A 16,288-nucleotide genomic window follows, 5' to 3' on the forward strand; every position below is an offset into this window, starting at 1 on the left:
GCTCCCTGGCATACCTCAAGGAGCTGGGAGACCATCTGACCTCAAGGGGTTTAAGAAGAGCTTGTACTTAAGAGTGTATGGAATTCATTTTGGGGTTAGATATTTACTGAATGTGGAAAAAATGCACCATCCCATCTATCTCTATGGAATTTCCCAGCAGTGATGCACTGACAAACCCTTTTCTCAGAACTGCTGTGCTAGTATCGTCAGTGGACTGAAGGCAAAGTTAAGATGCTCTGACTTCATAAATTCATAGGTTGATTACTTTTTTCTTTTTTTTCCCCCCAGTCTTCATATTTTTAGCTCTGTTCAAAAATATGGGGATAAAATTAATTCTTGCCAAGTGGCAAGGGACAAAGTCAGTAGGGGGGAAATTAGTTCCAGCTTTTGACAAATACATTGTAAGGAAGAGTTATTTGCTTAATAAAACTATAACAATTACTTCACTTGCAGTGCTGTTTGACTTTAAGCATCAAGTGTGACTATGCCAGGAATGCAAGATCAAGTCTCCAAATGTATGTGGAGGAGTTTATAGACTAAAGAAAACTGGATCTCAACATCACAGGGAAGTTACACCAGTATAATCCAAGGTGTAAAATGTCACACAGAAACTACTATGAAATGGCTTCAAATTTAAGTTAACATATCCCTCTTCCATATGGTCTCGTAACAAAGTCTCTAGTCTTGTACAATAGGTACAGTTTCCTATTACATTCTATGGGAGGTTTTTAAAAACTATAAAAGGTTATTTTAAGTTCTGTGGAACCGTTCCTTCCAGGAGCATGTGGATGTGATTACTTCTTGAGCTCCAAGGCTGCTCATTCTTACACTGAAAAATCAAGCTTTGTCACAGGTCTTTGCTCTCAAAAAGGGAGTTGCATGACCTACAAGATCTCACAGGATAAGAAATAAGTTTACATCTTTGCTGATGTGTTTTTGTTCCCTGGACCTCACTCTTCTTAAGTTTTCAATCTGATTTTCTGTGTTGGTAAGAATAAATTGTCTGCTGAGAGGGAAACAGTACCTGTAACCTATCTCAGGTTTATTTAGACTTTTGCATGTCTGTGTTGGAATCGGTGAAAGCCGATGAAATACAGACTAAATGAAATCATCATAAGGTGGCCACTGAAGGATATAGTATATTGCATAGTTATCACTGAGTATTTGTCAACTGTGATGATGTATCAAGAAGGACCCTTTAGGGATCTGCTTTGCTATACCCTACAGTATTCATTACTAGGTTGCTAAATTTTTCCATCCCTCTGCAGAAGCCATCTGTTTGAATTGAATTAAGACACAAAACTACCAATATACAGAGGAATGGGCTAAAATTTATGGCACTGGACCTGCAGTGTATTTGGAAAACTGAAAATGAGTACAATTTGAGAAGGTTGTTCAGTACTCAAAATGCTCTTGAAAAAATAGAAGATTAGGAGAGAGAAAACATAGCACTCTCTAAGGAGACAGGTGTGGGGAAGATTAATAGATTATATAAACATGGATGAAGAAAATAAATGGCCAGGCAACTGTATGACACATGGGAATCTGGCCAATACATCGAACCATGTACTGAATGCATCATCCTTCTGAGACTGTTGAAGTCTGGAAGGTTGACGATGTGGTTTCCATGAAATACAGGTGGGAAGGAGTCCACTTCAGCCACTGCTGGTGAGGTATGGTAGTGTGAAGTGCTCAGTTTGGAACGTTGTGCTTTAAGAGAAATACATGCAAATTGGAGAAAATCTGAATATTAGTGATGTGACTAGGAAGAAAGGGCTGAAGTTTGAGCAAATGCACATGAGAAATCCTTCCAGGAAGAGGGGAGACCTCTCATTCTTCGCAACCACTAACAGAGGGGCAAGAAACAGCTTCTTGTATGAGTTGGGTAAGAGGAAAAACTTAGAAACTTGATATGGTGACAACACTGGAACAGGCACTTCAGTGAGCTCTCCCTGGAAATTAGGAACAGGGCACACATGCACATCGGAGATGGTTTAAGTGTACTTGGAGAGAGATGAGAGAGCTTGTCCAACTCTGTTTCTCATTCTATACGTTCTTGATTGTAAAAGGTTGCAAAATCACATAGGTATCTCTGCCGAGCAACCCTTTCCCTCTGGCATACTTGACCATTGCAGCCCCACGCAAGTTTGCATGGTGAGTTTTGTTCCAGCTGCCTCTTTACTATCCGGGGCTCTCCGATTCCTCCCAGCTTCCTGGAGCTGGGAGGAACCGAGGTCAGCAGGGTAACTTAGCCTGAGAGAAATGCCTGAGGATGTTTGCGACGTGGAAGACGCTCTTTTGTAGGTATCACTTTTTCTGGGACTTTGTCCGTGCCCAGGGCCTTAGAAAGCAAATGGCCCTGTTGTAGCCTGCTGTCCTAGCTAACTCCTTTTCCTAATCTCCTCTAAGGGCACACAGCCATATTTGACATCTGCCTGTCAAATTCACAAGTCTCTCCTCGAATCAGCCTGCAATGTTGCCCCTGTACAGCCTGTCAGCTGCTTCTGTTCCCCTTTGCACCGTAGACTGTAGCTGCTACAACCATTAATCTCCCAATTTCCCCAGTGTCTGTAAAAGGAGTACTTCCCTGGCATGCATGAAGTTGATGGTGTCACGGTAAAAATGTGAAGTCTATACCCACATTGCAGTTAGTAAAATATGTAATACCTGTGCAACACTGTTATTGAAGAGATGCTAAGTAAGTGATGTTTCTGTACTATGCCTAAATGCTTCTTGTGCACATTATTTTGCATCTAACGTTTTGACAAAAATGCCAATTGCTTTTTATTTTTCTCAGCTATACTGACTTTCCAGAGCCTGAACATAGTTTGGTTTAATTCTTGCCTTAGTTTTGCTAAAAACCTCAGTGGTGACAGTAGATCAACACAAACAACCCTTTTTAGTTGTCAGATAAGATTCTGAAGTTTGATTGATATTTACCAAAATTTTCATTTTAATTTTGTTAACTTGAGGAGCTTGGTATAGGATTCACTTTAAAAAAGGCACACTACCTTAGTGGTACCATAGTGGAAGGTGCAGTTGGATGGAGTCACATTTTAAGCATGGAAGATGGTTCAACCTTAAAAAGCCCATCAAGTGTCCCGTGTTAGTGTGCATCGCTGAACTAACGAAAATACAACATTGTTTTCTCTCTCTGGTTCTGCATATTGTTGTCAATGCCAGAAGGAACAGAGACTAGATCTTGGTTTAAATCATACATATTTAAAGGCTCTTTTTCCCAGATGTATGTATTAATTGGGAAACAAACTGGGGGAAAAAAAACCCTTTGAAATAAACCAGATTCCTAATGGAATAAGAAAACTCCCTCCAGTGCATTTTCTCCCTCTGTGTCAGCTTTTATAGTTCTGTTTCTGGCACGCATCTTTTGAGATTTCTTTAAAGATTGTTAAGAAATTTTCTCTTACATCAACAAACAATCTTCAGGGCCCGAGAAAAGCTTTAATAAAAAGCATCTTGCACAGAAGATTGGTAATCAGGGAGGGAAAGGGGCAAAAGAGGTTATAGGGAAGGAAACACAGTGCTGCTTTGTAATTTGTTTTTTACTTTCTAAGGTTACCAAAATGTAAAGCTGCATTTCAGGCTTGTAAACAATTGGGTTTTTTAGGAAAAGAAATGCTTGTATAGGGCATGTGTGTGTAAAGATATATATTGAGAACTGCAGTCAGTAACTTCATTTGCACTTGCAGGGTTGTGTTTATTAATGTCACACTGTCATTAAGTTGCCCTGTCTCAGACTGACTCAGCCTGTTAGCTAGCACTCAGTAAACGGTGAAGAACAAAATTTGAAGGAAACCCTTAGAGGTTCAGATAGTGCTACAGGAAGGCCCTCCCAACAATACCTGAAAAGCCTGGAAAATGTACAGTGGACCAAGTGTTTTGCTGAAGCTTTAAATGCTAGCAAAAATCTTTCCAAGTTTTTACTGGCAAAAAGCTCCTGGACTCACCTGCTATGTTTTTCTTTTCCCCTTAGGGGTGTACAACGAACAGTAAGTGGGAATACCTCCGTACAGAGCTCAGCTGAGCTACCAGCAAAATTCCTGTCTGAGAGCATATTGCATTACGGGCTCAGCAGACCAGTAATGCTCTCTCGACTCTCTTGTTTAAACATAACGACAACACTACAGTCTTTTTCCAAAATACTTTGGGGTGGGGAGGCAGGGTGCAGGCGTATGCATGTGTATGTGTCTGTCTGGAAGTCCATGCCCTGAAGGTGGAGGGAGCAAATTTCACATGACGCACCTTCAGGATTGAAAAGGAAATACAGGATACACATCTGGAACTGCTATACTAATGAGAGAATTAAGAGAGCACAAAGCAAGCACAGAGCATACCCATAAAACAGAAGGTCAAACCTTTTTTAGCTCTAGGTCTAAGTTAAAAACCACATTTTGGTAATTCATTACGCACCCAGAATGTCTAAGGTGTTGATTATTCACAGAGCGCCCAGGAGTGATGAAGGAATGCCACTTCTGATCCAAAAGGAGTGGAGATAGCCGTATTAGCTTGGTGCTTTGATCACCAGGGGAGGGGGGGAGAATCATGGAGTGTTAAATGCTTTTTTATACTTAAGTAGGAATGGAGAATAGGGAAGAATGTAACCCTGCAGAGATTTTTAGGTGTTTTCAACAATAACTGACTAAAAATATATGTTTTTCAAAATATGCTGGGAGATTGTCTTACAGGAGCTAATCATTCCCACAGTACTAAAAATTGTTTATAGCAGATGTTAAAAAATGAAACTTTTTGCTTTTGATTTTAGTTCCATCTATTTTGCAGTGTAGAAACAAGTGTTTGTTCTGTGGGTTTTATTTGTATCATTTTGTTTTCCCTTTTTGTGCTGGTTTGTGTAAAAAACAAGCAAACAACAACCAAACAAACAAAAAGCCTAAAGCAAATGAAAAAGCAAAAGGAAAGGAAAGGAATTCACAATGCCAAATACATGTAGTAGTGGAAGATAGATCCAGCAGTTGAAAAAACGTGTATTCTTTTATATTAGAAGGATTCTTGTCTTAAAATCTCAAGAAAAGAACAAAAAGTAAAGGCTCCAAGTCTGCCACATCTTCTGCACATGTTTAACTTCAGGCACTGTCATTGGTTTTGGTGGTAATGTGAGGGAGGTCAAACATATGGTAAGTCCTTGCAAAAATTAATCTAGGGGACTGTTGCCTAAGTGGTCTATGGAGTCAATGCTTGTCTGCAGGAGCCTGGCTGCTGCTGGTGTTTTGTTTTTTTTCTCTCCAGCTGTAAATCTCATTTTTAAAGTACCGGAGTATACCAGACGCTTTCCAAATAACACTCCTCGATGCAATTATTTGCAATAGCTGCCAGGAGGGTATTAGGAGGTCTCAAAGGGGAGCAGAGTGTCTGCAAAACCCACTCTGCATTAAGATACGGTTCTTGCTCAAAAATACACAAATCCCTGGGTTAGGTCCACATAGCCATAGCATAGACTTAGAAGCCTTGAAGAAAATATTTTTCCTGTCACTTGTTGAAATACTGAGTTTCTGTCTAAGTAAAACAAGATACAGAAGAGGAAGAGGGAAGGAGCTGGGTAGTGTAGGTTTTTCCTTCACAGTGTGAGATGAAGATTTTGATCTCTCTGCAACTGAACTAGGTGATCTTGGGCAAGCTGCTGGACTTTGTGTCTTGGGTTCTTCAGCTAAATAGTTGTGCCTCTCTCCCTTGCAGACACGCTGTGAAAATGCAGGCCTGTGGTTGCTGCTGTTGTAGCTAGTGAGATCAGAGCATGCCTGTGCTGGGCTAAGTAAAAGCTTGATGGGGAAATTCATGTGTGATACATCGATCAAATTCATTTAAAATGTACTTAATTTAAAAACTCTGCCTAAACCCAGATTTCTGGCTCTACCTTGCTTAGCCCTTTTCTACGTTGGTACAGTCACAGAACTGTAGGGTCAATGTTACTTAAGGAGATGGCTTTGCATGCTTCCCTGAAATGTCTGAACACTGAAGTGATAGCAGAAGATGTGACGTGGAGGAAAACTTGGTGCTCTAAAACCACTGTTCTTACTCCATTCATGATATTTGTTATTCCACCGGGCACTAAATTGTGGTTCCTGTATTCATCTCTGGATACTGCTTTCCTTCATAAAGAATTTCTGTTGAGATCAGTACTGAGAGGTCGGAGATGGAAGGAGTGTGCTCAGCAGCAGCATTCATCTCTCATACGCTGGTTGCATCTTCTGTAGCATACTGCTGAAATATCTCAGGGTCTCTAAATGTATTGCCCATGGCATTTGCTTGACTATCAAAATTATATCCTAGTTGTCTTCCAGTCTTTTACTTGCTTTGCATGGAGAGCTGGAAGCAGGAGTGGAAATGACTTGTAGGCAGCAATGGTAGCACAGAGGGAAAACAGCTGAAATAATCTCACAGCAAAGGCAACCTTTCTTAGTAGTAGAGACCCATTATTTTTGTGCCTGCTTTTTGCCAGTAAAGTGAAATAAAGAAGGTAAAGAAGTAGCAAATTGTTTTATGTGGGTTTTTTTGGGCTGACTGCTTCCAGTGTGACAATTAGCCCAAGCAAAAAGGGCATGTAAATGTTGTGCAACGGCTCTGTAAGAAGTTTCCAGGCATGCTGTTTCTTCGCCACTTACTTTTCTGAGCTTGTTTTTTCAAATCCGACTGAAGTTCACCTTAGTCCATTGGAAAGGAGTGCTTTCTGTGTGCACATGAAGAGGCACAGCCAACCCCTCTTCAGGAACTAGTCACTGGGCTCTTGGTTGGACTGCTGAGTCCCAGCTTGCATGAGTGAAAACTGAACTTTAATGACACAATGAAAATAAGTGTACAGAGTTGTGCTTTTCCCATCTACCCAGGTCTGGTGAAGGAAGTAGCATTTGCCTTGTGAGCTCTTCTTTGGCCTCCCACTGAACGGCTGAAGGAGCTGAGAGGCGAAGGACCACAGTATTCCTCCCCTGACAGCTCACACTTTGCCTAGGTAGTGCCAAGGTTATGGGCAGTTACTCTCTGTCAAAAAAGCTTGCGACTCAAATGGACTCATTTCTTGCAGTGTTTAGTTGAGAGTATAAAGAATTGAAATCCCTGGACTGCCACTGACGACTCCTCTTCGTTACAGGGCTTAGACCTGCAGCCCCTCCTTTGCTAGCATGCTTTGGCAGCGCAGCTAGGGCTGTGTCTCTGTCACGTACCCAACGCTAAGGGGAACAGTGTTTTCAGAGTATACTCTAAGATAGATTTTGAAATATGTGCTTCCTCACTCTCACTGGTAAAAATGACTGCTTTACCCGCAACAACCCCAAAGCCCATCATGCTCCATTAACAAACGGGCTAGCGGGACGCTGCGCTGCACAGAGAGCTCTGCGTCCACCCACCGCTTACTGAAATCATGTGTTTTGTCTTCCAGACTCCGACCTGAGCATGCGGACGCTCAGCACACCCAGTCCAGCATTAATATTTCCACCGAATTCGCCTGGTTTCCAGAATGGCAGAGGGTCGTCGACGTCTTCATCCTCAGTCACTGGGGAAACTGTTGCCATGGTCCACTCGCCGCCTCCAACCCGTCTCACTCATCCTCTCATCCGGCTGGCGTCCAAGCACCAGAAAGAACAGGCCAACATAGACCGGCTGCCCGACCACTCCATGGTCCAGATATTCTCCTTCCTGCCCACCAACCAGCTGTGCCGCTGTGCCCGTGTGTGCCGCCGCTGGTATAACCTTGCCTGGGACCCCCGACTTTGGAGGACTATTCGCCTGACCGGCGAGACAATCAACGTAGACAGGGCTCTTAAAGTGCTGACCCGGAGGCTTTGTCAGGATACACCCAACGTATGTCTCATGTTGGAGACGGTAATTGTTAGTGGCTGCAGGCGGCTCACAGACAGAGGACTGTACACCATTGCCCAGTGCTGTCCAGAACTGCGGAGGCTGGAGGTGTCTGGCTGTTACAACATCTCCAATGAGGCGGTCTTTGATGTCGTGTCACTGTGCCCGAACCTGGAACACCTGGATGTGTCAGGTAACAGGAAATATTTCAATACGGCTGCCTCTGATTCTAAAAGCCTCATGCTTGTCAAACCCCTGGCCCCACAACTGCACACTTTCCTTTTCTGTGTTGTCTTTCGAAGTAGGAATGCCAGTCTCCTAACACAGTACTGGTGAGACAGGCAGAATTTCAATGCCCCAAATGCCAGCAGCACCTCTTGAATGGCCGGGCCTCCTCCAATGGAGACGAGCTAGCAGAGACGGCCTGTTCAAATAGCACGAGTACTCTACAGATTTTTGCACAAAGCACCCTTGCAAGGGCCCATGTTGCAGTCAGTGCTGCATCATATGGTGAAGGCTAGTTACTTCAGCAAAATTTGTTTTATGTTTTTCGTATATATATATAATTTATATGTAGATTATATGTATATAATGTATATATCTGTAATCTGATAAATGACTTGAGGAGGAGCTCGGAATCAGTGCTAGGCTTTTGTCTGGGTATAAGGATCAATTTTCATCCCTAGCTAAACTTCAAGGTCCCCTTGTTTCTATTGCTATTTTAACAAGACTTAGCTAGCTTGGACTTTTTTTTTTTTTTTAAAGTAGTGTATATATTTGCTTAGTGGCTTTTTGCTTTTCCTTTCACCCAGTTACAACGTATCACTGCAGCTGTTTAGATCAGCAGAAATGACAATTTTAGACAATTTTCCTCAGACCTGCTCTGGGGAAACAAGATGTTTTTTCCCAGGGTCAGCCACACAGAATTTCCTCTCTGCAAATAGGCTGGCACTTAATGGAAAGGATGTAGCCAAGCAGAGCACTGAAGTAAATTTGATGTTCAATACTTATTTTGTGATCTCACTTTTTATCAGTCTAATGTTGTTATTAATCAGCTGGACCAGATTTGCCATTGCAGAGGTTCTAATGGCAACAAGCAGGACAAAGTGGGGATAGGAAGCAATGCTACTGAGTCACTGGTACCCAGATAAACTGGTTTTTTCCAAGGCTGCCTATCTGATGTACACTGATTTGCTTTCTTTTTTCTGCCTTTTATTTTTTTTAACTGATTTATCCAACTCTCTCACCTAATATTCCTAGGATGGCAGAATGTCACGGAAGGTATCAAAACAAATAGCAACAAATCAGAATTATTGACTTTTTGTGATTGCTCTCTGAAACTGCCAGGTGATAAGGAATCTCTGTGGGACTCCGCGGGAGTCCTTCCCATGGAGTCTATTCGTAATGACCTTGCATATGAATTACTTATTGTTGGTACATACTGACACATTCAGGTTGAAGCATCTCCAACACCAGGAGAAAATGTATGTGCCTGTGTGATTCAGACCTAGAGCTACATATCACTTTGAAGGCTGGCTGTATCCCTGGCATATTTATGCTTTTCTTACTACATCCTCTAGGGTGGTATGGAGAGTTGAGTGGCTCAAGTACCCTGGGCCTGGAGAGACAGGACAAGTAGAATTGCTGAGCTAAGGGTGAACTGCCTTGGCACACCAGTCTGTTAGCTGACACCCTGAGTGCACGTGAGGGCTTGTAGGTGGCTGAAGATGCTCTGGTCCACAGCTCCTACTGATAGATATGCTATAGACCGAAGGTGACTTTTTCAAAGGCAGGGAAAATGAAAAGATGATACCCGGTCTTGAAATAGGTTCTTTTGTGGTCTGTCTTCATTTGTGGTTTCCCCAAGCCTGTTACTTTCAGACCTAGAAGATGGTGTCTGTTCCTAAGAGCTCATGAGTTGGGTTCAAAGGGTGTAAAGAGTGAGTAAAATACTCATTTTCCTTGAATTTTGTCTCATCTACGGGACACAAAAGTAATTTTAATCTCACATTTTTCTAAGTTGTCCTTTCTTTTTGGAGCAGGTGAGGGAAAAATCCTGGTTTTGAACATGCTCTCAGAAGTCAGGGTGTTTGGGTTCAGACATGGCTTTTGCTGCATGTGCCTGCATATGAATGGAGGATAATTGATCTCTGGGGTCTTATTTGGAGTCCACTTTTTTCATTCTGATGTGGGTAATTCTGGAGGATGTTTTGGAAGCAGGATTCCATTTTCCCCTCCTTCTGCCTGTAGTTAGGAGGACAAGGCTTGCACCTACACGCTCAAGCAATTCTCAGGACTGAAGTGGTTCACTGGTTTGGTTTCATACTGAGCAAGAGAAGTTGGGTACACGTGCTGGGGGACAACACTATACTTTTAGCTAGTTAATTAAAACCCAGTTCACAGTTGTACATCTAGTTGAATCCCTCTCCCCCTTGGATGGTTACTTGGCAGCAATAACGTACCAAAATCTTTAATGTCAAAACCAGATGTTCATATTAACTTTAAGAGTTTTCCACAATGTAAGTTCTGTCACTCTCAGCATCCACTTTGTGGGCAGGTCTGAGATATCTCTGGAAGTTGGTCGAGCTTGACTGCAAGTTATTATCTAACACGCTAGCCAACATTTTTTTCAATCTGTTTGGAAGTTTCTCTTCCCTTTTAAAAATCAGTTATACTTACTTTATGGAAAACCCTGTTACAAGAGCTTTGTTTTTACATTTTTTATTATTTAGGACAGAAAAATTGTTGCAGACCCAGGAACCTGTCATTTTGCTTAAAAATCAGGCAGTTCTATATCAACATGGACTCTTTTTCTGGTGAAACCATTTTGAATATCCTTCTCATGAAATATTTTACAGTGTAGCCAAAGTAACTAGACAAGGCGATGCTGAGCTTGTCAAAACAGTGATCACACACTGATGTATGTGACTCCAACCCTGCTGTGAGACTTCTGACCCATTCACTTTCTAATTGCGATCATTAAAGCGTTCCCCCTTCTTGGATCCTCAGACAGAATGTTCTCCTCGGCCTCATGGACCCTTCATTCTCTCTTAGCCAGATTTTAAAATTGAATTCTGCTCAGCATGTAAGATATCCAGACTGACTCCTTAATCCAGCAACCTCCTCAGGCAAACGCAATAGCCCAGCAATAGACAGCTACGTCGGGTCCAGCAGAACTCTGCCTAGTGCCACCTTCTTCTGAGGAATCCGAGCTCAAGGATGGGGACTCCTGTGGTGCATTTTGTATCACCTACTCCAAAGAACATATTAGAGGTGAAATTTTTACACCATTAGTATTGTACTGCTTCCCTTTAGAAAAATCACTTTGCTTTATTGAGTGTGTATGTAGTACTTATTTGAGGGCACACGTATTTCCAAAGATTGCACCATAAGATAGATAGATCTGCAACAGAGTTTGAAGAGGAAATAGCAGCATTCAGTTTTAAGAAGATGTTGTTCGTTGAACAAAGTGCTTTGCTTCAAGGTCCCAGAGCTTCTGCATGACCTGTGGACAATTTGCCTGTTTCATTGTGTGAGGCCTAAGGTAAAATTTGCATCTGTTCAAATAAATTTGAAGTCTGAATTAAAAATCCAGCTGCAAATTCAAATGATGAATGTAGAAATCTAATTGCAGGTGGCAAACTGTTTCAAGTCCATATCCCATGCTTCTAACAGCATTTGTGTGAGCCCACTGGATTATCTCAAGGGATTTTTTTTTCCTTTTTGTTTTTAAGAATGAAGCATATTCATACCTTCCATTAAGCCTCTGAACGAGAACCTGTTGTATCAAGTGGTATGGGTTTGGGTCATCCAAGTTTTTAAGGTGGTCTCCATACATTGTCATGCTCTTCACTTCCAGACTACAGGATTTGTGCAGCATTTCTGATACGTGGAGTCTAAGGTCGTCATCCTAACTTTTCTGGCTTTTCATGGGTAACTTCATCCCCATTGGCCAGTGCTTCAGCAATACAGAAAAGCTCTTTGTATCCCTACCTGAGGGCACCTCTCTAGGCATAAGCTGCAGACTTTGTCTGAGTAGACATTTACGGCTAAAACTGTTGGGCCTTCATCACTAACAGGTAGATCCTCTCTTCTTCCTTGCAGCTGTTTCTAGCTATGCTAATGCAATGTGCCCAGCTGAACTTGGCACAGATAAGAATTTCCCTTCAGGAGCCTGAGACTGCCAATCTGCAGCACAACAGAAACATCACTTTCCAAAAACAGCTTTCGTTCACCACCATGCACAGAGTGGAGGTTAAAAATGGGAGAAGTCCGTGAGCATCTAGCTCTTTATCTTTCCTTGCAAGGTCTGGTGTTTCTCCTCTAGTCTAGTTACCTCCATTCATGGCTGGACCTCCTCACTTGAAACAGTCCTTTTCTGCATCTGTCCATGTCCTCCCATGACCTTACCAGGCTGTTCACTCCTGCTGACTCTCCCCATTCTCCTTAGGTTACCCGAACCTCCACCCTTCTGCAAGCACATAGTCTTGCCATAGTTTTGCATCCTTCCCAATCCAGCTTGGGGCTGGATTCACATCTGTTCTCCAAATGCTTTTTGGAAAGTGGGTGGGGTTTGTCTTTTTTATAATGGGGTTGGATGGTGAAAGAGCCTCTGATGTTGGTTTACAAACTCAGCCAGTCAGCAATGAGACTGCCTCTGATCAAAAAGCTGTGTTGGTTGTCATGTAGTACCATTTTGTCAAATTGTCAGTGGGTTTATATTGCAGTAACAGATCATAGACTGTCCCTAGATAAACCTAGGACATTTTACATTTGGGATATGGACAAAATCGGTCTGTCGCTTTGCTGGTGCTCAGAATCCCAAAGCAACCTCACTGACTCTGGTGGAGTTTATTATTTCCTCTGGTGTAGGGACACATCACAGCAAATCCAGACTGTCAGTCAGGATGATTCTGCTCTTGCAACATGAAGATATCTTCATCACATCCAACACGCAATTTCATGCTTACCTTTCTGGTCTCGCTGTGTGATTTGTTTTTTATGGCTTGCTTAAATTTGCTGTGTTTTTCCACTTAGGCTGCTCCAAAGTAACATGCATCAGTTTGACTCGCGAAGCCTCCATCAAGCTGTCTCCCTTACACGGGAAACAAATCTCCATTCGTTACTTGGACATGACAGACTGCTTCGTCCTGGAGGACGAAGGACTGCACACCATTGCCGCTCACTGCACTCAACTGACCCACCTGTACCTGCGCCGCTGTGTCCGCATCACCGACGAGGGTCTCCGCTACCTGATGATTTACTGCACGTCCATTAAGGAACTGAGTGTGAGCGACTGTCGCTTTGTCAGTGACTTCGGCATGCGGGAGATTGCCAAGCTGGAGTCGCGCCTCCGATACCTTAGCATCGCTCACTGCAGCCGGATCACAGACGTGGGCATCCGTTACATAGCCAAATACTGCAGCAAACTGCGCTACCTCAACGCGCGGGGCTGCGAGGGCATCACGGACCACGGTGTGGAGTACCTCGCCAAAAATTGCACAAAACTCAAATCGCTAGATATTGGCAAGTGCCCTCTGGTCTCAGACACCGGCCTGGAGTTTCTAGCCCTCAACTGCTTCAACCTGAAGCGCCTGAGCCTGAAATCATGCGAGAGCATCACTGGGCAGGGCCTGCAGATTGTAGCTGCCAACTGTTTTGACCTGCAGATGTTGAATGTGCAGGACTGCGATGTCTCTGTGGATGCTCTGCGATTTGTTAAACGACATTGCAAGCGCTGTATTATAGAGCACACCAACCCTGCCTTCTTCTGAAAGGACACCCCACACCTGTCGTTACAATGCAGTATTAAAAACACTGATGTATAAACACACGCTCCCATATGCAGTAATGCTGTCTTTTCTGTAGCTCACGGGAGTCAGCTTTTCTTGTATGTTGTGGGTGAGGGGGGGTTCTAGAGGACTATTCTGTTTGCTTTTTGTATGATCACTTTTAAGGTGCGGTGGGTCTCCGTGGAGAGGCTGCCTTAATGAAAAAGCAATGAGTGCTCAGCATCCCCAGTGGGGTGCCATTTCCATAACAGCCGTGATCTTGTCCCAGGCTACAGTAGCTACCTCCAAAGGAAGTAGCACATAATCCCTCCTTTGGAAACGCTGCTAAGCTGTGTCAAGTACATCTGAATTCCAGCTGTGCTCCTGAAGCTGACTATGCAATATGTGTCTGTGTTCCCCAACTTCTTCCAATATGGCTGAAAAAGCATCCCCTTGTCTTCAGGTAGTTTCTCTTTGGTAGCCATCCATTGTAATCCCTCAGGAAATACTGGGTAATGTTCTTAAACACACTTGATTGAGGCAGAATAAGACCTGCTGGCCATTGCCGAGCACTCTGCTGAGTGAATCTGGAGGTTGTGCCCATGCATGGATTCTCTTGGAAAGCCCACCTCCAGGTCACTCGTGCATCATCACTACTTGCCTTCATTTCTAAATCCGCCCTCTCCTGCATGTGTAGCCCCACCCTCTGGTAGCAGATAGGGACTTCTGGGTCTGATAAGCAGTGACATATTCACCCGAGTGAAGGACAACAGGTGAGATATTGGTGGCCTGGCAAAGGGAAAAGCCAGCAAATCAGCCTGAGAAGCTGCTGTAATTCTGCAACAAGCCGAGACAGCACTGTAGTACACCGGGGACTCTCTGAGGCGCTGCGGAGCAGCTTGCACGGGGCGGTCCCAATTGCTGTGCTGCGCGGCTGTCACCGGAAAGTCTGCCTTTGTTCCTCCGCTGTATCTCTTCAGCAGCCTGGTGGCACCGCTGCAGTTGACGCTCCCTGAGCAAACCAGGCACGTGCGTTGAGGTAAATTCAGTATGTGCCTTAATACACATAGAAACCCGACCCTTTTCTCTGGCCTTCCAGTTCAAAGGATAGCTGGCTGATCTTGAGGTTTCAAAGACGTTAGCCTGATGTTAGGTAACACCCCTGGGGACAGAGGGGCTTAGAGTGTTATTCACATTAGATTTAGATTTTGTGGAACCTTGTCTGTGTGTGTTCCCTTAGGCTGGAGAAACAACTGCTGTTCCACAAGGAATTAAAACGCCAGCATTGCCCTGTGACACTGGAACCCCCTTGTACTCTCATGGTCACTCTTGCTCGTGCAAGAGCAAAAGTGGTTTGGAGGTTCCCCCACCTCATTGCTCCTTCCCCAGAGCATGTGGTCGTTTGATGGTTACTTTCTTCACAATTTTCTGGCAGCTGATTCTCTGCATTTTCACATGTAATGCTCCGATCTGAAAGCCAGACACGTTAGGGGTGATGATATTTTCAGGCAGGCCCCCTGCGCCTGACTGACAGGTGAATTCATACGTTCAGCTCAAACGCTATAAATGTCTCAGTAGAGAACATAAGAAGGGAAGCACCGTGTCTGGTTTTCATAAGCAGTAGTTCCATCATCTCCAGACAACACTAATAAAATCATTGATATGAAGTGAAAATCCATATGCTCAAGAAAAATACATAACTGCTGAGGAAATATTTGTAGCAATGCTCTCTCAAATTACAAAAAAGCAATGGTTTGGACATGTCCCTGCAGAGGGAACTTGTCCTACCGCTGCAAAAATTCGTGTAACTTATGTATGTTCCTCCAGTTTTCAGTTTCTTAACATACAGGATGTCATCAGCTCTGAATTATAAATCAGATTGTACTAAAGCAAAGGGGGCCATGGAAAATGAATTTGTCATTGCCACTATTACTGGTCAGTGACTAATAGGGGGTGATACTATCCTTTGGCCAATTAAGATGACTTTGGTTTTCCTTTCTGTATTTCTAAAATTCTTCTCCAGCAAGTAGTACAGTACACTTTATTCGAGTCAGCTATCCTGTTTATCCTTTATCTCAAAATGGCCCCGAGGATAATTAAACATTAAGCCCATTCCTGAGGATGGTGGGATTTTGAGCCATTTGCACTCATGAAATATACGGCCTCATTAGTAACATTTAACTGTTTATTAAAAAAAAAAAGCTACTTTTCTGGCTATGCTAAATTGAGTGAATAGTGCTACATCGTTTTTAAGGTTTCTAATGTTGAAATTGGCCTGTACTGTAGAAATCTCACTATAAAGCCTTAATTTGCTACCAAGAAATAAAGCAATATATTGGTAACGGATGAGCGTGCATCGTCATTTGCACTAATTGACTAACTTCTGGTGAAAAAGAAACGATGAAATACTTGTAAAACTTTTCTTGAAAGTTAGGTAGGTGAATGAGCACATCAGCACATCGGGTAGGTGGCTGACTATATTAAAAAAGGAAAAAAAAATGTTTGTTATAGATTATGACCTTGCCTATCTGTCTCTTAAAATTTTATTTTCCTCCTGTGGTTCTTCTTGATCCTGAAACATAATCAGTAACTGGAAGTGTAAGTAAAAGAAAAAACAGTATATAAAAAGCACATGTATAAAAATTTCAGGAGGGCCTCTGCATTGGTTTAAAGGCAAGTTAACATATTTGATG

At 43.0% G+C, this 16,288-nt stretch overlaps 1 protein-coding gene across 1 annotated transcript in view; it reads left to right on the top strand.

The window, feature by feature from the left end:
- FBXL7 (F-box and leucine rich repeat protein 7) overlaps positions 1-15,935 on the top strand; it is a 196,999-nt gene extending 181,064 nt beyond the window's left edge. The window contains exons 3-4 of the mRNA XM_075142484.1: positions 7,406-8,017; positions 12,862-15,935. Of these exons, the coding sequence (XP_074998585.1) occupies positions 7,406-8,017; positions 12,862-13,598 (1,349 nt within the window). The 3' untranslated portion in view covers positions 13,599-15,935. The remainder of the gene's footprint in view (positions 1-7,405; positions 8,018-12,861) is intronic.
- Positions 15,936-16,288: the final 353 nt, after the last annotated feature.

Source organism: Calonectris borealis, chromosome 2 (genome assembly GCF_964195595.1).
Source record: "Calonectris borealis chromosome 2, bCalBor7.hap1.2, whole genome shotgun sequence".
Lineage (NCBI taxonomy): Eukaryota > Metazoa > Chordata > Aves > Procellariiformes > Procellariidae > Calonectris > Calonectris borealis.